The sequence below is a fragment of the Pagrus pagrus genome (assembly GCF_965226575.1).
Source record: "Pagrus pagrus genome assembly, chromosome: 15".
Lineage (NCBI taxonomy): Eukaryota > Metazoa > Chordata > Actinopteri > Spariformes > Sparidae > Pagrus > Pagrus pagrus.
The window spans coordinates 17,848,476-17,868,517 of record NC_140199.1 but is presented as its reverse complement, the minus strand read 5'-3'; the positions used below and the strand labels follow the sequence as shown (position 1 = coordinate 17,868,517).

General features: G+C 42.9%; 1 protein-coding gene across 2 annotated transcripts in view; it reads left to right on the top strand.

Annotated features, from left to right (window-relative positions):
* disc1 (DISC1 scaffold protein) overlaps positions 1 to 20,042 on the top strand; it is a 43,512-nt gene that overhangs the window by 7,915 nt on the left and 15,555 nt on the right. For both annotated transcript variants that reach the window (XR_014624278.1, XM_084375670.1), the window contains exons 5-10: positions 1,559 to 1,655; positions 2,043 to 2,275; positions 6,412 to 6,466; positions 8,249 to 8,351; positions 8,515 to 8,703; positions 17,352 to 17,412. Coding sequence is in view for 1 of the 2 variants with exons in the window: in XM_084375670.1 (XP_084231796.1) it covers positions 1,559 to 1,655; positions 2,043 to 2,275; positions 6,412 to 6,466; positions 8,249 to 8,351; positions 8,515 to 8,703; positions 17,352 to 17,412 (738 nt within the window). In the remaining variant the exon portion in view is untranslated. The remainder of the gene's footprint in view (positions 1 to 1,558; positions 1,656 to 2,042; positions 2,276 to 6,411; positions 6,467 to 8,248; positions 8,352 to 8,514; positions 8,704 to 17,351; positions 17,413 to 20,042) is intronic.

Below are 20,042 nucleotides of genomic sequence, written 5' to 3'. Positions count from 1 at the left end.
GTATTGAAGCTGACAGGTTGTTCAGCTCCTGGTTAAAATTAGCATTTTCACAGCTGCATGTGGTGAAATTCAGTTTGTAAGCTTTGTCAGTAACGCTTTATATCAAGATCCTTTTATCAAGTGTTAGTTCAGATGAAATAAGGCCCTTAAGAACATATATAGTCGTATTAACATATAATAATGTCAATATGCAAGTGTTAATTATTAATTATAATTATTAAATATTATTATGTGACAAGACATTTATAAGCACTTGTAAAAACTTAAAGGAAAAGTTGACCCAACAATAAATATTTAGTCATTATCTAATCACCCTCATACTGATGGAAAGTCTGGTGAAGTTTCGTAGTCCTCAAAACATTTCTGGAGCTTCACAGCGAAAAAGCGTTGCGGCATCCACCTAAACAACTGACGTAGATGGGGACTTGTTTGAAAACTTAAAACAACAACAAAAATAACATAAAATGGCTCCATGCAGCTTGTCTGGCACAACACTTCAGAATCCTTAAGATCCCAGACTGATCTGAAAAGACAGTATTCACACCCTCGATGTGCAGCTGAGCTTGTGCACACACTTCAAACAAGGTGCACGCCAACGCCTTTAGCTCAGCAGCTACAGCGGAGAGTTTGGCTTTTAAAAGGGTGTAAATAAAGTCTTTTCAAATCGATTGATGTGTGTTTACCTCAGTCGTTTAGGAGAACGCTGCATTACTTTTTGACTGTGAAGCTCCAGAAATGTTTTGCGGGGTATGAAACTTCACCCGACTTTCCACTGGCGTGGGAGTGAGTAGATATTGACTGAATTTAGATTTTGGGGTGAACTTTTCCTTTAAGACTCCTCTGAAACGTTACCATACCAAATAAATGAATTTGCAATGTTATTATAAACAATTATAAGAGCCTCATAGGGCTTGTTTTTCAGCAGTCTGTAAACTGTTAACTTTTCTATGAATGTCCTTTAATCTAGCAATAAATGTGTTTATGATGCGATAATTAACACTTAGACAGTCTTACTAAAGCAAAAATATTGTTAATAATCATCTGCTCAGGACTTATAAGGGCCTTATCACCTATTAACTAACGCTGACTACAATGACCTTAATATGAAACATTACTGCCCTTGTCCTGTGATCTCGATCCTGCTCTAACATCCATTATGATGTTGTTCGACAGAGCGGTTAGGGAGCGATGTCAAAAATAGCTCTTATAACAGGAAGGAAATCAGGTGGGGCCTCTCTCTCTCCAGAGGGAATCCTGAACAAACGAATCATAAAGCTAATGCACTAATGTGTCGATGTGTCTGTTTTCCATACGTACATCACACAGTGTCACTTTTTAAAATGATAAAAAGCAAAAAACACACGCCACCAAAGATTAACGTCTCAGTACACAGTGTATTTCACATACCATCTCACTCTAACTGCTCCTGACAGAAACCAAAAGGTCACCAGAATGTGGTTCTGAGAAATGAAAGAAGTCGTGATTTAAAATGTTAAAAGCAACTGCCGGTGCTTTCGTAGTGACGGTGCTTGTTTTCTGTTTTGTGACTGGTTGTCAGGGAGGGTGTGGAGCCGGATGCAGCGGAGAGGTGCGACTCACTGCAAGGTCCACTGCATCGACGAGATCGTCTGATCCAAGAGAAGCGGCTGGTGGAGGTAAACTTGGCTCACATTATGTCTTTAAGGTCATTTGTGGCACCGTGTGTCACTTGTGTGTCCCTGTCTGATCCGGTATGACTCATCATTTACTGTCCCCACCCATAAAAAATAAATCAAATTTCTAAAAACAGTTGAAGTCAATATTTAATTTACTTCGGCTTAATATTGAAATATGTCATTGTTAATACTTAATTAGTAATCAATTGTTAATTACAGAATTAGTGAAGTTGTGTTCTTGTTTGGATAAAGTGTCACTATTTCACCAGTCTGAGAGCAACGTTAAATACGAAGAGAACAGAACAAAACTACAATTGATGAGTCACATCCGAAAAATAAAAGTAAGGGTCGTAAATAGTAATAAAACCCCATGAAACCTTTGTGCAGGAGGAGATAGCAGAGCTGCAGCAGAGGCTGACGGAGCTGAAGGACCGCAGTCGGCGTCTGGAGCAGCAGATCCAGCAGGAGGAGCAGCAGGTGGAGGCCGAGGAGCTGGAGGGCTCCATGCTGAAGAGCTGCACCGTGGCCCAGCTCCGCGACATGAGCAGAACCCTGCAGGACCTGGTCACCTCTGAGAACCGCAGGCAGATCTCCGTCTCTCCTCCAGCCTCCACGCTCAGGTCAGCGTCACGTAATCTCATTATTAATCAAATATTAGGCTCCATGAAAGAAAGCTTAGGTAATAAGTTAGTCAGCTTTACTGTTCCCTGGCACAGGACTCAAACTAGGGAAATGTGCTGCTGTCATCCTTACGTGATCAGTGCATAAAGAGCGTTCGGTGCAGATCTGTGGACCCGTTGCTGCTCTCCAGAAGGTGCATGTTATTTTGCTCTACATAGTCCAACATAGTTAAGAAAATGTGCTAAATGTGAAATGACACCTTGGAGTGTTCTGTGAAGAAACATTTTCACACTTTAAACATTTGCATCTTGCACTTTTTTATGATGATCCTTCTCTGGAGTCAAACTTTGATTGGTTGAGCCTGAACGTTGAAAATAATTCGCTGACTGAGCCGTCACATACATCGCCTTTACTCAGAAGTGACATGAATGTTGAATTTTGCACTTGATTATTGATTATTATTATCCTCTTATGCTATTTAGGCATTGCTGAACATTTTATACAATAAGTTTCATATGAGATACACAAAATAAACCTCATATGCTCACAGTGTAGGTCAGATTGTAAATTGTTGTTGTTGTAAAACATCATCAACGACAACTACAAGCTGAGGCAATGACAACAGAAGACGGACCGAGAACCAACACTAGCTTTCTTTCTTTCACTGCATCCTTCACGTCAGCCATGATGTCTACATTTGCCGACATCTCCTCTGACCGCAAAATATTCAAGAGCAGCCGTCAGTTCTTAAACTTGAATTTAGAGAGAGATTTTATTGTAATCTAAAGGACACACATTCATTAAACAGGTACCATGCAACAAGTCGAGAAACACCTTTTTTTGGGAAGAAGCTCATCTGTTGCAGCTTTCATCAGAACTCCAGGGGACTTTAAATACCTGATTTTACATATAAAAGACAGACGAATTAGAGAACAATTAGCTTTTTATATTACCACAATATAACCAAAATATAAAAACATTTGTATATCTTTTACGGGAGCCTCGTGGGGCGAGTGAGGTTTTTTTTTTCTTTCTGCTGATCCATTTTCTAAGTCTGATCTAAATTGAGTTCTCTCCTGTGTTTTCACACATGCAAAACCTAATTTCACAACTTCTCAAGTCATGAACACAGGAGAGAACACAATTTAGATCAGACTTCAGAAAAAATCAAGTAACGATAGACAAAACTACTAAACGAGTAGTCTTGTCCATTCATTCAACATAAAACAATGAAGCCATACCATGCAGAGGAGCATTGTCACAGTGCCTGCAGTACTGGTAGCCGCCAGGTGGGGCCGCTAGAGAGCCGTGAGTGGCGGGGACACTACAGCAGTGATCAGTGCTAGAATGTTTTTCCTGCATCGTGTCAAGTATTTTCTTATCAATAAATTAGCTCGTTTGGATGTGGATGTGTCAGCGCAGATCCTCTGTTTCACTTATTCTCTGCCTCCCACTTTCATTCGTCCTCTGACAAACAAAGTGGCATTTGGAAGAAATCAGCTGGATCGTCTCATCTCGTACCAAAAAAGTACAACTGAGTCAAAATCACACACAATGTTTCAACTCAGTTGACGTCTCAGCTAAATGCAGAGAGGAGTTTGACTGAAGGATACAAAAAGCAGCTGAGGTTGCGCCCACTTTTGGATGTTTTTGATGGCATTTGGCTGTCGTGCCTGAAGGTTGAAGCACTTATTGTAAAGCCACAGTCAACAAAAGCACCTGCCAAATGAATGTAATGCAATCACGAGACTTTATGAGGAGTGATTTATTTATTTCCAGGTTCGGAGAGGAGTTATCAAGCAGCCACAGCTACTTTTTCATTATTCCCCGCATCCCCTGTGCCCTCAATCCTCTTCTCTCACACCTGCTTGAACCTGCTTTGAATTTTAATGGTTTTTTTCTCAGATGCAAATGATTACTTTGCATCATATCCTCGGAAGTTAATAGCTTACGAGGGAGCCCTGTGGAAAGCCTCTCTGTCTTGCCACTCGTTAGAAGACATGTAAATTGTACTTATTGCCTCCTCGGTGGCGTGACCCACCGTCACCGCCGTAATTTGATATCTGACATATTCTCACCCCGACCGGAACGCATTTATACCTGCCACTGATTGAAATTGCAACCTCAGATTGGATATTCAGCCGCACATCTCCGGGTCACTGTGTTGCGGCTCCCTTTCCAAATAACACGGGACATTTCTTTTCTCAAACTTGATGGCGACTGGATTAAAGAAATCCGTCCAGAGATGCTGCATCCCTAAGAAAAAGGATGTTCAACTGTTCAAAGGATGTTACACTGATGTTCAAAGACAACATTTAACTCTGAGTATTAGCTTGAATAACATGAAAAGGGCAGACTGATGTTTGTAATATGAGACGTTTAGGACTATCTCAAGGTGACTGTGCTGTAGATAATGGATTGTATGCTCCTTTTTTCCGTCTGCTAATTGATTTATATCTCTGTCACCAAATAATGCGACCTTAATGGTTTGTCCTGCTCGCAGACATGTACACTAATGACATTACTGATGTGATGTTTACCCTTGATATCTGAATATCTATTCATGCAATCAGTGCAAGAACAATAAAACAATCCAACCATCCAAATACTGCGTGTTTGAAATGGCAGATTTGAGCTTTGAGCTCAGCTGCTTTCCCCACATTTTTATCCACCTGATTTCAAGATGTGAACGACAGCTTGGTCATTTTAAGAACGAGCTTTTGGGAACAGTTGTATCTCATTTCATTGTGTGAGTTTGCATTTCGAAATTAAAAGTGACAGGCAAGATTATTATCTTAAAGGGACAATTCACCCTAAAATCAAAAATACATGTGTCTCCTCACAGACCTTGTTGTTGCACAGAGGGAACCGTGCATCCACTCATGAATGAGACGCTCGTGCTTGTGACAGTGTGGTACATAAACATAAATGGTGTCCGTCCTTAGCTGAGCTGTAACGTTAGCGACTGTAGTTAGCTTGGTCAGCTAGCCTCTTGTCAAAAGGTAAATGCATGCTTCCCTCTGCGCAGTGATAAAGGAAATAGTTCCTACATTAAACTGCTCCCAACGAGGTGTGTGGATTATCTTGAGCAACCAGGTCATGATTTCTGGAAAGACACACGTTTCACATTGCTTTCAAATGTATTTCTTGGCGCTTTGAGTACAAGTACAAGAGTGTCATCTAGTTCCTTTATATTCAAGAGAAATCAGACATCTTTATGGCAGATATCTCCAAAACTTGGCAACTCACAGCAAAACAATCTCGATGGATAAATAGCTCTACAGGGAGGAACAGTTTAACATGTTGGGAAGTGAGCTCGTTCACTGTCAGCAGCAGGTAGGAAGTCACTGCATCCAGCCAAGAAACAGTCAGGCACACAACCCCCATTAAACCCCAAACTGTCATGTTTACACTTCGGTTTTTGTCTGGATTAAAGGAAGACGATGTAACATGTTAATCAGTGAGATGCTTGTAGACGTATTCTGTAACCTATGAACAGTGTCGGGTTAGTTGTTTTCACTCTTTATGCTATGCTAAGCTAACTGGCTGCTGGCTTGAGCTTCATGTTAATCGGACAGTCACAAGAGCGGTATCGACCTTTTCAACTCTCAGCAAGAGAGAGTGTTCCCCAAATATTAAACTCTTCCTTCATTCAGTTAGTGGATCATCAGATCATTTTGATGAAATCATTTTGTTAATCAATACAGCACAGAGTTAGAATTGGTTCAAAATGAGAATTTTGAAGCACAGTACTACAAATATACAGGCCCTATGCTCTCATGTATTCACACAATATCAGTATAAATCAACTTTTACATCCTACTAGAAAGTATGTAAGCTTTCTGATGTGGATGTCTGTTTGAAGTCTTTGCTTGAAGTTGCTTGAACTGGATGTAAAGATGTCGACTTATTAGTGAATAATTAGTGCCAACTCTTTGAAGACTCCCCTTTATAAAAGTCATAAATAAATAAATTCAGTAACTCTCTTGATATTTGATTCATCACTCTGGGGTTCGGCAGCTATATGAGCACAGTCAGACTTCCTCCCATGCTCTCATTGACCTGTCTATTGATTTCACTTCAAGAAGAAATTACTTTTTGTTCTGCACTGTAACATTTGTTTTTCTTTCTGCAGACTTCAGGAGCAGGAGCAGGCATTGAACCTGTCCATCAAGGAGGCTACTGCTAAAGTAAGTCACCGCTCCTCTGACCTGATTTAGTCCATTTTAGCTCAGCCTCCTTGTAGAATGCCAACAGTGACTGAATGTGCACGAAGATCTGATGAGTAGCGAGTCAAAGTAGAAAGTAGGTACAGGCGAGACAGCGCCTGCGTGTTAAATATACATGCTAAAAGTCACTGTCTGTATCCATGTGCTTATTTCTATTTGACAAAGGTCTCCAAAGTCAAAGCTGATTCATGTAAGAGATGACATTTTTTTAAAAATCCACCCTGAAAGACCTCCATAAAAAATGCAAAACTTAAGAAAAATACAATCATCTGATTTTTACTAACTTTGGTTAGTGATTTCTTTGAAGGAGTTGATATTTTACAGGATGTGGGCCGCGACATTCAGGTGTTTGTGTCCTAGGTGAAATATCAGTTGAGCACCGATGGCTTTGGTGGGTTTTCTTGTCGTGTTACAGGTGTATTCCTGTGTGTGAAAGGCTTTGCATGCTTCCCTTTGTGTGTACTGTGTCTCTGGAGTTTCCCCTTGCTTCTCAGGGGTTTGCTTTTTCCCTCCCACTGATCTCGATAGACGGATGTGTGCAGCGAGATAAAGCCAGAAGCAACAGAAATCTGTAAGAAGCGGTGGTTTGTGGATAGAGGGAGAGAGAGAATCAGCAGGGGAGAGGAGGGATCGGAAAAGACCACTTTAGTGTTTCGGTGTTCTTTAGAACCCCGTCATCAAATGGTTGGTTGATTCTGGAGCTGCGCCTCAAAGGGACGTATAGACTCTCCACAGAGAGCCACTTTAAGCACAATCACAAGATTGGCCATTGTTAAGGTGAAATGAAAAGTTTTATTCCCACGTGACATCTCCACCAGGTTGAAAATGGCACGCCTGCTGTGACAAAATGATTACTGGCATGAGAATAACTTTCACTTCCTCTATTGACTTTTCAAAATTGGCAAACAGCCTGATGGTTTGAAATTAAATCACCAGTGTCTGAATTTCTACAGTTTAAAAGGCGCTCCAGAGCCGTTTCCAGTTCATGTAATGCGTGAAATAAAATTATGCAAGCCTGTTTGAAAAAAGAAAAAAAAAACGTTTTCTATATTTCTGTTGGAAGAAAAACTCCCTGGAGATGTTCTGCTTCAGAAATACCAACCTATTTGACAGCCCTTTCAAAGTGTTGCACAAAACTGTGTCAGATTCAAGAAGAAAAATGCGTCAGAAAATCCGGCTGCACATCCCTTTGAGTGGTGAAAATACTTCCTCAAAAGACGGAAGCGCATCGTGGGGATTGTATCTGGCTGTACGTCAAAGTGAAAACATTGGAAAGAACAGAGGTTTAAAGGGCAGTGTGAGGGCAGATGGAGGCCAGACAGGCTGTATCTGAAGCCATCAGCTCTGCTGTGAGCACCGCAGAGCTGAGGTGCTGCATCACCATCAGGCCGCTGACATTCAGGGCCTCTTTTCCTCTCTGACATTCTAATGGCATCTTTTATGGAGATTTCACATTTCCCTGTCCGTCCACGTGAAAGGAGACACACTCTCTTTCTTTCTAAAGGTTATAGACAAGGTAACACATCAGCGTTGATGCTCTGCGGCGTATTCAAAGCAGGGCGAACACAGAAGGACGGAAATGAATCTGTAAGGTCCTGTAAGAATGAGTGTCAAAAAGAAAATGAAAGCGGAATTGGAAATGAGCTATGCATCCTGTGGGATCCATGTGTCTGCAAAGGTTTTGTTAGTTACCACCCTCCCCCCTCTCTCTCCTCCGCCTCTCCTTTCCCTCCTTTTCCCCAGGTGGTCATGAGTCAGAGGCTGGGCAGCAGCCTGAGGAGGAAAGTCAGTGAGACTGAAACTCAGCTTTTGGCACTGCATGAAGCCAAGCTGGCAGCCATCTCAGGTAACCACGCCCCAATGCAACCCTTCCTACATTTCACGTCTCTTATTTACCTCATTTAACCAAATCACCCACCATTAGCCACACGTAATTACGCTATTAATGATCGAGGTGCTCATTAATGGGCAGTGTAAGCTTAATGTCCTCCTGTGGCACACCGGTGCAGGTAATGACTTCAGCAGTGCCAAGGAGCTGAAGGCTGAGATGAAGGCGGTGTACCTGGAGCGGGACCGGCTGGAGGCTCTGGCCAAGAGGCTGCACAGCCTCAGCTCGGGGAGCAGCCAGGAGCTGGCCAGGATGAAGGAGCAGCGGCAGCAGCTCAGGCAGGAGCTGGAGCAGAAGGAGGCCCAGCACGGTGAGTCGCTGAGGCCAGTCGACATCAAGATAATGTGAACTGTTGTTATCCCAAAGGAGCAACTGGGCTGCTGTGGGCGATACTAGAACTAATAGCAACAAATCATCTTCATTAATGTGATAAAGACTTTCTAAAGGCAACAGATCCTTCTCACCAATGGACACTGGGCTGTATTTCAAGGTAAAACATCATATTTGCTAACCCATTAGCTTCCATTACACAATAGCTAACGTGAGCACTCAACCACTTCCTAGCTAACATTAGCCTACTGTTTGATAGTGTTACACAATACGACAGGGAAGCCGTCAATTAATTCTAAAATGTCAACACACATTTATTTAAGCCTGGAAGTGAAACACACTGAATGTAGTCAGTTGCTGAACGCTAACGTTAGCTAATGGGTTATCAAATATGTTGTTTTACTTTGAAAAATGGCCCGATGTCCCTCCAGAGTTTCACTATCCATCATCTTTCTGGTTGCTGATCAATGATAACAATTTGTCAGATTTCCTACATTTGTACATGACCTGGAACACAGCAGCATGGTGTTATCCCAGCATTCAAGCCTCCCACCCTGAGAGTGATGTCAGAGGAAAATGGCTGCCGTGTGATTACAATCTATAGTTTATCCTCTTTCTAGACCTAAATCTCAATCGCATTTGTAAAAACATGAACATTTATGACTGTATTTTTTCTATTTTGCTTACCAGGGCAACACAATAGTCATGTAGACAGAAATTAAACCAAAAAATTAAACCTGCGCTAAAACCGCAGACACAACTTAATTTTCTAGTCATTTATGGAGCAATCAGTACTTGATCTTTGCCCCTCTAAATTTGCATTAACTACATTAACTTTTTGTCCACTTGGGGGCAGTGGAAACAAGCTGTAAACAAAGTACTAACAAATACACCTTTTAAGTTGATATGGCAATGGCGGTATTAACAAACAGTTTTCGGTTTACACATCCAGCACCTAGAAGTAATGTTATCATTCATTTGAAGTCATGTTTCTGGCCACTTGGTGAATGCACATCTGAAATTCACTCCATTTTTAACTCTTTATAACTTTATTTAACTTTTGGTCATCTGGTTCTTAAGCTGTAGTTGTGTGCAGTGGGTTTATCAAAGCTTTCCTATGACAGTTATCCTCTGGAAGCAGTGCTGATGGAAGAGATGAGAGCAAAATTGTATTGAGCCATAAAAAACAAAACAATAAGATGCTGAAATGCTCTGTAGAGCTTGTTTAATAAGTGTCTGTGGGTTCATCACTAAAATCAACCCCTTTTGCATCTGACGTGGTAATTTGTACCATCGCAATTAAAAAAAATACTGGCTATAGCAGCTTTAAGTAGCTATATAAAAATATTAAACGAGATAAATGCACCATCATCTGAAAGAGCACTCACCTACCCACTGAGACAAGAAAACGTTTGTTGTATTCTTGAAAGCTACCTCTCTACTCTTTGAATACACCTTTTAAAATATCAATTCAAATGTGAAACACGAGAGCTCTTTGAAAGAGAAGTCCTCTCTTGATGTCGCTCCACGCTGGGAGGACATCAATGGACGATGACTTTTCTCCCAAATGAAGGAGAAGTGATCTGCTGTCAGTGGGGACTTGGCATCAAATGAGTTACCAGCAGGATTGGCAGTTGTTAAGAGGAGGGTGAGAGGAGCGATGGGGGGTAGTGCAGGGGGAAATGAGCTTTAGATTGTGTGAAGTAGCCAATTACCTCCGAGCCACTCTGTGCAGACATGGTGTATCAGCGCTCGCACACTCTCCAACTAGAGGAGATCTGAATGCTGCTTAGAGAAGGGGGCTTGCTTTTTTTTGGGGGGGGGAAGTCAGATTGGATTGGCCTCCTGGCACTGGCAGAGAGATAAATGGATTTTGACGGCTCTACCTGCAGTGCTACTCTCTCTAGTCCATCAGTCACTGGGAGATTTCTAAAAAAAGGTCATTTCACTCTCTGAGGCAATGAGACTTGAGTGCAGAGAGAGAAAGGGAGCGGTGAAAGACCAGAGACTGGAGCTCTGGATCGGGCTCCTGCTGCAACCCCAAGGCGTGCAATCAGCCGTCTAACATGCACTGTTACGTGGATCATTAAGGACCGTGGCTGCAGCGTCATCATCAGTGTCGACCTGTTGTCTTGTCGAGAATGCACCCTCTGCTGTCACTAGGGGGCACCCTTTCATTGTTGCAGTCAGGCTGAGATGCATTGAGTTTTTCATTGGGAATATGGTAATGCATGGACTTGATTTTTTGTTCATGTAAGGTCCATGATTTTACATTATTATAGCAGAATTCCTTTTACTGGCAAAAGCGATTATGTTTCTTTTCCTTTCACCTTTGAGCACGACTCTCAGTCACCTGCCTGATTTTTGTTGCTGAAATTCAGCCCTGAACACCTTGACTTGCTAAACAGCAAGGGACAGCATTAATCTCTCCCCTGACAACCACCAAAGACACGTTCAAGTTCACCTCCGTATCCTAAATACACTGAATAATAGAGCTCTCAGGGACACAGGGGCTGAGAAACCAGCGACATGCTAAACAAAGGAACGGGAATCAGGTGTGTGACACGTCACAAAATGTGGGAAGAGACGCCGAGTTAATGATTGGTTGTGCGGCATGCTCAAATGCTCAAGTGGGCGCACACAATATGGCAGCAGGCGCAATTTCACAATGTGTTGCTGACACCAAGCAAGGGGCTCATTAAACTGTCATCCTATTTGGTAATAAGGGGCTGGCACACGCTAGCTGGAAACTGATAGCCCACAAACAGCACATTAGCATTTCTTTAGCTGGAGGGGATTAGAAATTACAGTGTACTTCAAAGTCAAGATGGCCATCCGTTGAGTTTCTGAGGCATTTCTAGCTCATGCTAATGACACCAGTGTCATCTATGAACAAGAAAACCACACGCCCGCTCGTGAAAAGGCCTATTGTCTTGGCACAGTTCAGCTGACACCTTGACAAAAATCTATACACATACGTTCACTTCAACCACACAGCCTTAGCTTGTTGAGCATCTCCGCCCAGCGTACATTGTGGTGTGGGGGGTTTTTGGCCTGGGAGCCATTACGTCCCTAATTGCTATTGGCACGAGTGCTGATGAATACCAAACCCATTATGGCTGGAGGTTTGAATCCCCGCTGAGAGTATAATTTTGTCCCCAAGAGAGATCTGGAGTGATACTAAATTTACAAATAAATAATTGAAGAGCTGAATAACACGAGCAAATGACCCCCAGGAGTGAGGACATTCAAACGCGGAGTCGGCGTGTCAGCGTGTGTTCCCCTTGATTCATTCAAGTCTTCTCGTAATGCTTATTTAATGCTATTGTTAGCATGCAGGCGGTATATTCTGGAGTTGTCAGCTAATTTGGCTATTTGTGATAAAGACAGTAGGTTGTCCTCTCCACATGGCTTCACTGGAATACATTTAATTAGTGTCTTTTTTTGTCCTTGCCTGGATCTCCACCATCTATTCTCCCTTCCTGCACTCCAAGTGTCACCTTTTCCTCGGCAGGATTTGGGAGCTCGTCCAGGTCGAACTCGTCCAGCAGCCGAAGTGTACATCAAACTACTGTCACTCTGTGTTATTAAACAATTGCGATTTCCTCTTAATGGAGTGCCAATAGTAAAGGCCAGGACATATATGATTTATTCATGACTCTGCCTCTTTCAGGGTGCTTCTGTTGAGAACATGATGGAACGTATGACAGCTCTTCTCCTAAAGAGTGTCTGAATGATTGAGAGCGGTGTAGTGGTTAAGTGGGCCCCGGAGAATGTTTCCTGGTTTTTGTCTCTGAAGTTTTGGCAGTATTCATTTTTCCTGTGATTCAGTGGAGGAAGTGGTTTCATTGTATTGCAACGTCCATACCCCTAAGAATTATTGCAAACACAAAGGGACGTTGATTGAGCTACCACTACGTCAACTCACACCAGTGCATCAATCAATTTCTGTTCTTTGAATCAATGCTACTGTACTCAAAAGGAGTTTGAGTGTCGTCTTGTTGGTTCTATTACGTTGTAGGCACAAAATAAAGCTTAAAAATGTTGTTCACAGCTGTTTGTTTTTAGCAATTCTAGCAGTATTGCTCTAGAGACGGCAATGTTAAGAGCAGTTCTGGTTTGAGCTAATGACCTTCATCTGTTTAATGCTGATTAGCAGACCTTAGTATACTTACACAATAAACTAAAATGGTAAACATGGGAGACATTAATAGAATAAAATATTCATAATTATGTTTTCATTAGCGTACAATCACCTGAAACTAAGAAGGGTTTTGTTTTTCGTTACCATAGAATGAGCCACCATAGGGGAGGGTTAGATGAGGGGTGTTCAGTTGGTTACAATCTGCAACCTCACTGCTAGAGGCCACTAAATCCTTCACACTGGTCCTTTAAATTGCCACTGTGACTAAGTGCAATCTAGGTGAGTGTCTCGAGCCATGCTGGCTGCTGGAGACTCTTAGTCTTGTTTAGACCAAACTCTTCTCTGGGGGGAGGTGACAAATCAGAAAAGCTTTTTCCTTGGATAATGTATTAGCGTGCTGCTAATGAGTTTCCCAACGGATCCAGAGGAAATAATAAGATACCAGCTTAATGGAGCAGGAATGTGAGCAGGTAAGCTGTGGAGAGTTGTAGAGTTTTAACGAGTGCACATTTCAGATGAGTTCATGTACTTCTTAGTGCCTCCCGGATTCAGTCATCAGAAAAACAAATATTTTGCACCCGGCAGCAAAGTCAGTTGAGAGTCCTCTGAAAAACCCACTCTGTTTACTGAGTCTGACTCGAGTTAAAATGTGAGCATGTCTAACATTTCAGTCAGAGTGATTCAGCACCCAGAACTGAAATATATATCTCCACTCAAGCGCAGATTTTGTACACACAGCCAGTTTTTTGTCAAATGATTCCCTTTGTTGTGTATCCGTGCACAGACCCACAATGTGTTCCACCGTGCCAGCTGCAATCTGTGTACTGCTTTGCTTTGTGATCCCGCAGCCTTAAAGCATCATGGGTTATTGAGTGTCTGTCTGAGATACCAGCCTGCCCCTCTTCCTTCATTAGCCATGCTGCTGGGCTGCTGTTAAGTTCACAAACAGTCATAGGATGTGACTGTCTGCATATGCTGACTGTGTGTTTGCGTTACCTGCAGTGCTGTTGCGCTCAAACAGCCCGAGCCGAGCTTAAACACATTAATCACAGTCGGTGGCTTCAACTCAATTACAAAGACACACAATTTCTCTTCTGCCTTATTATGCTCGGGCTTTTAGAACACGCATATCGGCGGTGCTGCGTTAGCACGGAGCCGCCTCTAATTTGTTTGACAACACGAAGGCCTTGCAGATGTTGGGCGCTTTCATTGTTACAAGGCAATGAAGAAATTACTGCATTATTCACTTTCAATTAGAGAGCTGCTCAAAAGCTCATAATGCAGCAGCGAATCCAAACACCTTGCCATCGTTAACTTCTGCCGGCTCATTAAAGCCCATAACGTCATCATCGGGAACCGTGCATCACTGTGCGATACGTCTGCTCCGTTTGCTTTGTTTACTGATTATAATCAACAGATTCTTCGTTTTTATCAAATTTTCATCTATTTAGCTGATGTAATTATTTAATGGATGAGTATTTTGATCTATATGAAGGAAACAGCCTCTTTGTAACACACTCTCATCCTCTTTCAAGAGTGTCTCAGTTCTGTTTGTATTATGAATGAATGGCCTGTTCGATTTTGGCCGGGGTCCTTGGCAGCAATCAGTGATGTTTAGCGCCTGCTGAGATCACTGGTGTGACGGGAGGCTGAGCTCATGAATTTTCCAATGCCCGGTCTGTGAGCGCCTTTGTGAGGTTCCTTCAACACCGAATTCACTGCCGCATGTATCAGGGACTAACAGAGTGGCTCTCTTCTTTTATGGGCTTTTTTAGTGCCGATTTTATTCGCATGGCCTGCCAATGACAGCAGCCTCCCGCCGACTTACAGGAAGTGGTAATATCACCCAGTGCTCTAGTTCCACTCAGCGCAGGAGGAGGCTCTGCCGCTTGATGTCTTGTCCCATTCTATAAAGAGAAGATTATTTTCATCGGTCACACCCGAGAAGCCTCACTAGTTTTGCCACCGGTTGGCATGGCGACAGGATGGCACACTGACTCTCCTCCGCCGATGAGAGTATCAGCAGAGAAAGGAAATATTAAGTTAGGACTCGTGTCTGTCGCCCATCTTCATCTGCCTCTGCATCGACTGTTTCCATTGCTCACTGTATATTAATTCTAAATATGGATCCCGCTCTTGTTCGAGCGGCAGCCTACTTTGTCATCTTGCATCTTAACATGCTCTGTGCCATCTGAAGTCAGGCTTAATGCCCCCAATGTATTATTCAGTGGCTATCTCCTTGCACGCTGCCTAACAGAGCCGGCATGAATGGAAGTTGACAAGGGAAACTCTGTCAGGTAGGATAGGATCTCACATAGCAATTAGAGGGGTGGTAAGTGAGCTGTCTGGTCCACGAACACCAGATCTGCTGGCCAGATATGTCTTAGCTACCCCAGCGGCCTCCCTCTTCCCTCTGATAGAGCAGATTTGGCCGCTTTGAATGAGAACGACTCTTAGGCAAGATTTCGCTTTTTGTGACAGGGCGATGCAAACCCCATAAATAGCCTCACTATCTCTCTCATTACTTCCCCAAACTATGGGCAGGATTGTGTGTGTGTGTGTGTGAGTGTCTGCATGTGTGTGTCACAGCCACTTAGTCCCAGACATTTTCCTTGTTTCCCCACTGTGCCAGCCCCCAGCTTGTCTCATCCTGGAGCTGATGCTGTCTAATAACCACCATCAAGACAATGATACAAATTATATTTCAAACTTCACTGTGATTCAGAACAGCCAATTAAATGACGTCCTCTCTGTGTGAGTTCTGGTCAAAGTGAGCGAGCTAAGTGGCTTTACGAGTAGTTCCCAGCTATTTTTGGCTCGTGCTTCCTTAAAATGAAGCAATGTCTAGTTGAGCCCGTTCTTTATAAATTTTTAACATGGCTTTCTCTATTTGAAGTTTTGGGAAATATGTTTGCTCTCTCGCTGAGAATTCAAAAGAAGCTTGATTTTAATAAGACTCATGTCTGTACCATAAATATGAGGCTACCAAAGGCAGCCGGTTAGCTTTGTTTAGCATAACGACTCAAAACTGGGGACGCAGCTAGCCTGGCTTAGCTAGCCACCAGCTCTAAAGCTCACTAATTAACTTGTTTGTTCAGTGTGTACAAAAAAAAAGTATCACTGTAGTGTGCAGGTTTATTTCTTGGCTGGACGCAGTCAGCTCCTAAAGTGTACACTGGTTGGAAGTAACTGTTGTCAGTTAGGAAGTAGTCACATAACCCCCCAGAAAACCACAGCGTGTTGTTGTACAAATTAGCCTACGTTAGCAAGATATGAGCTCCAGAGCTGCTGGAGGGCTTATTTTGCTCAAGCAGAGCCAGGCTTGCCGTTTCCCCCCACTCCCCCAGTTATCTAGTGAAGTCGGCATGCTAACCAGCTAGCCTCAGCCTGTCCTGGTCCAAAGCTCCTGTGCAAGTGGTATAAAAATCAATATATCTCCCAGTCCAGACCACTAGCTGCATGGCTAACTGAGCTATCTAGCTAACAGCATCTACAGTAGTAGTATTTGTTTTATGAATTTGACATGTAGCCACCTCTTACATATTGCACCTTTAATATTTTTACAGGTCTGAAAAAGTATAAGCATCTGGTATTTTGCAAGAGAATAGCAATGACTGTAGAAAATTCTGAAAAAATATACTCAATTATGTGTAGCTGAGTACATTACAGTGTGTTTTTAAATTCTTTCCTACATTGTACATCATTTAATGGCCTCTCTGGTCCCAAGCCGAGAACCCCTGCCCCACCGTGTGGGAAACCACTGATTCTGACTGGTTTTTGAGTCGTACAGATGTTGGGATGGGCAGATTTGTTCGGCCAGCTTTGTGTGTGTGTGTTTCAGTAGGGGAGGGTTATAGGAGAGTTTTATTAAACGTTATGGCTGGTGTGCACATATATTCGCAGCGCAATTTGATATAAGTGCATCCTATTGTGTTCAAAGATCTGCTGCTGCAGGGGGCATATTCTCATGTTTCATACATGAGCTCATTAACGGTGCTCAGATTGCCCTCCTCTCCATCCCGACTAACGCTCAGCCAGCCTGCGTCTGCCTCCTCAGGCGCAGCTCACTGCTGGCAGAAGGGCGCAGGAAGCAACATAAGCTATCCATCCAACTTCATGCCTCACAGAAAATCTGGCATGATATAAGGACCTATGCCATGATAAAATCCCTTTTTATCCTCAGGACGTCTCCAATTTGATCCCTTCTTAGAGCAATGGGAATCATCTTTCCTCAATTGTGTGTTTGTCTTAATAAAGAGCCAGCTGGGCTTTTTTACTGAACTGTACTGTTGCAGTTTCACAGCACAATGCCATCGCCAACTGTGAAGACTACTTACCTTTCAGAGCTCATGCACTATATAGCTAATGACAAGTCAGTTTAATGGTATTAGAGCTGTGATTTGTTGCTTGGATACCCCATCATGGCTAATAAAAGTAGTGAATGGAATGACAGCCGCTGTTGTTCTCTCCTCTCTCTGCTACAGAAAGCCGTCTGAAGGAGAACACGACCAAGTACATCAAGCTGTTGGAGGACAGATTGCACAGGTAAGAGTGTTTGCTGCTGTCTCTCTCTCTCTTTAAAGCAGACACCAAGACTCAATATTCCACAGGAGTAAAACAAAACAAGGAGACATAAACAGAGCAACCGCCTCCAAGGAGTTTCCTCTCACCTCTGTCGTCCTCTAACCAGAGCGACGTCTCCCCAATACATCACCTGCACTCACACCTTTCGTCTCCCAGAGCCCCTTTCTCACATTTCTCTCCGTCTCTCACCTGCGCAATTTGTCTTCATCTTCTCACCTTCTCACATATTTTCTATACGTTTACATCAGCTCTGTTTCCGCCTTCTCCCTCCTCTGTGCAAATCATTTTAGACAAAACAATATCTTTTTCTGTCAGTTTCACTCTTTCTATCTGCGTCCCGGAGCTCCTAAATCACAGAGAACGTGTCTGTTGTGTTGTGGGTGGTCGCCCCGCCGCCCGACGGTTACACAACAGGATTGTGATGTGCTGAGTGGCTGACTTTTGCGAGCAGAGGGTGTGGAACCCAGTCAAGTGTCAACGCCGTACGCCTGTTTATGCTTCCTTATGGAGAGGAGAGCTTGCCTCCTCAGCGCACCAAGACAGCTGTGACGTGATCGGCTCTTATTCTGCGGCATTTTGGAACCATTTTGTTTCATAGATGGACGGACAGAGCTGGTGATGTTTTTGTGTACACCACCAAGTGTTAGGGAGGAAGGTTAAGCCGCCCGGGCTTTCTTTGAGCCAGGAAAAGCCTATGTTGTCAGAGACACTGCCTGCCTGACCCGTGTCCCTGTGTGTTGTGTGTGAGAGGGGGTAGCTGTGTGTGTTGCATCCTTGGAGAGGCAGGGTCACCTTTTTGGATGGGAGCCAGGAGTCAGTCACACACTGCAGGGCTGTTCGGTGTTGAAGGATGCACGGGCCGGGGCTCTGCGTGGTCAAGGAGCAACATGGCTGAGATCTCAGCACCCAGCAGGGAAGCAAGCGTCTGGACCTTCTCTGTCATTAGGGCAGATGGCCGCTTTGTGTTTTGTTTGTTTGATTTTTCACAGAGAGTGAGAGAGAGAGAGAGAGTACCTGTCCGCGTCATGAATATAATGTGAAAAATGTGCGTAGATGGCAAGCCTCTGAAGGGTGCTGCACCTCCAACACAGAATTTAAAATAAATGTGCACAACACGAGGTTAAATACAGCAGAAATCTTCCCAGTCACAAATTATTACCAACCTCAAAACAAGAAAATGAAATAAAGCTGTACCGACTGATCAAGACTTTGTGTGGGCCAAGATGCTGCTCACAAGGACCGCCTGAAGGATGAGCTCTTTTATCTCAACAGACCATATTCGCACGTCGGCCATTTTCCTCTGATGTCGCACAGAGGCTTGGAAACTTAAATGAGCTGCTGTGTTCCAAGTTTCAACGTTGGGAATCTGACAAATTGGTCTCAAGACAGTCGACAGGGAAAATCTAGAGGGGCATTAGGCCACATTTCAAGGTAGAATAACATATTTGACAACCCATTAGCTTTCATTAGACAACAGCTAAGGTTAGCATTCAACCACCTCCCGGCTAACATCACCGTTTGATAGCGTTACGCGATGGGATAGGAAAGAAAGGCGTAAATTTACTCTAACACACATCCTGGACACATTTATTTAAGCCTGGAAACAAAAGGTGCTGGATACAATCACATTGAATCTAGGAAGTGGTTGAATGTACGTAAGTAAGTAAAGTTTATTTAATATAGCACCTTTCACAGAACCGGTCACAAGGTGCTTCATGTGTAGGAAAACAACAAAACCCTAAACAAACAGCAAAAAGGGAGGAAAAAATAAATAAATAAATAAATAAATAAAAGCATACAGATTACAACCCTAGATAGCAGCAGGTGAGACAAAAGTCAATTTGAATAAATACATCTTCAGTTGCATGGTCACCTCTTGTTTTCAGACGAGAATGGGTTACAAGCAGTAAGTCGTGGTCAGGGGACCTAATAGTGAAGGAAGGGATGGAGCAGCTCAGAAATATAGGCAGGTGCTTGACTGTATATGGCTCTTTATGTGAAGACAAGAAGTTCGAAACGAATCCTGAAATTAACAGGAAGCCAATGTTAAGAGTGTAGAATGCTAATGGGTGACCAATTTTGTTCTTTTACCTTAAAATACGGCCCGATGTCCTTCTGGTTTTTCACTATCCCTCATGTTTTCAGGTGAAATGATAATTATTTGTCAGATTCTCAGTGTTTATAGGACTTGCAACCTGGAACACAGCAGTACGAAAATGGCCGCCACGATAATAACATGCTCTGTTCGACCTTTCTGGCTAAATCTAGGATAAATTAAATCAAATTTAAAAAAAAATAGAATAATAAAAGATCTTGAAATGCTCAGTCCTTCAATGCACATAAAGCCCACATTAAACTCCACTTCTTTCCAAGCTGAGATAACCCCGATGACATCATCAGTCCTTTTTTCCCTTCACAGTTTGTAAATCTCCTGTTTTCACATTCTGAGTAGTACTCCTTGTGACGAGTAAACTGTACTTCATGGGTAAAGTGGCCCATTCAATAACAGTAATAATAACTGTATAAATGAATGGTTGTCCTCCAACAAAGGACAAGGTCTGCTTTATATCTCCCCTTTTAATTGAGCTCTT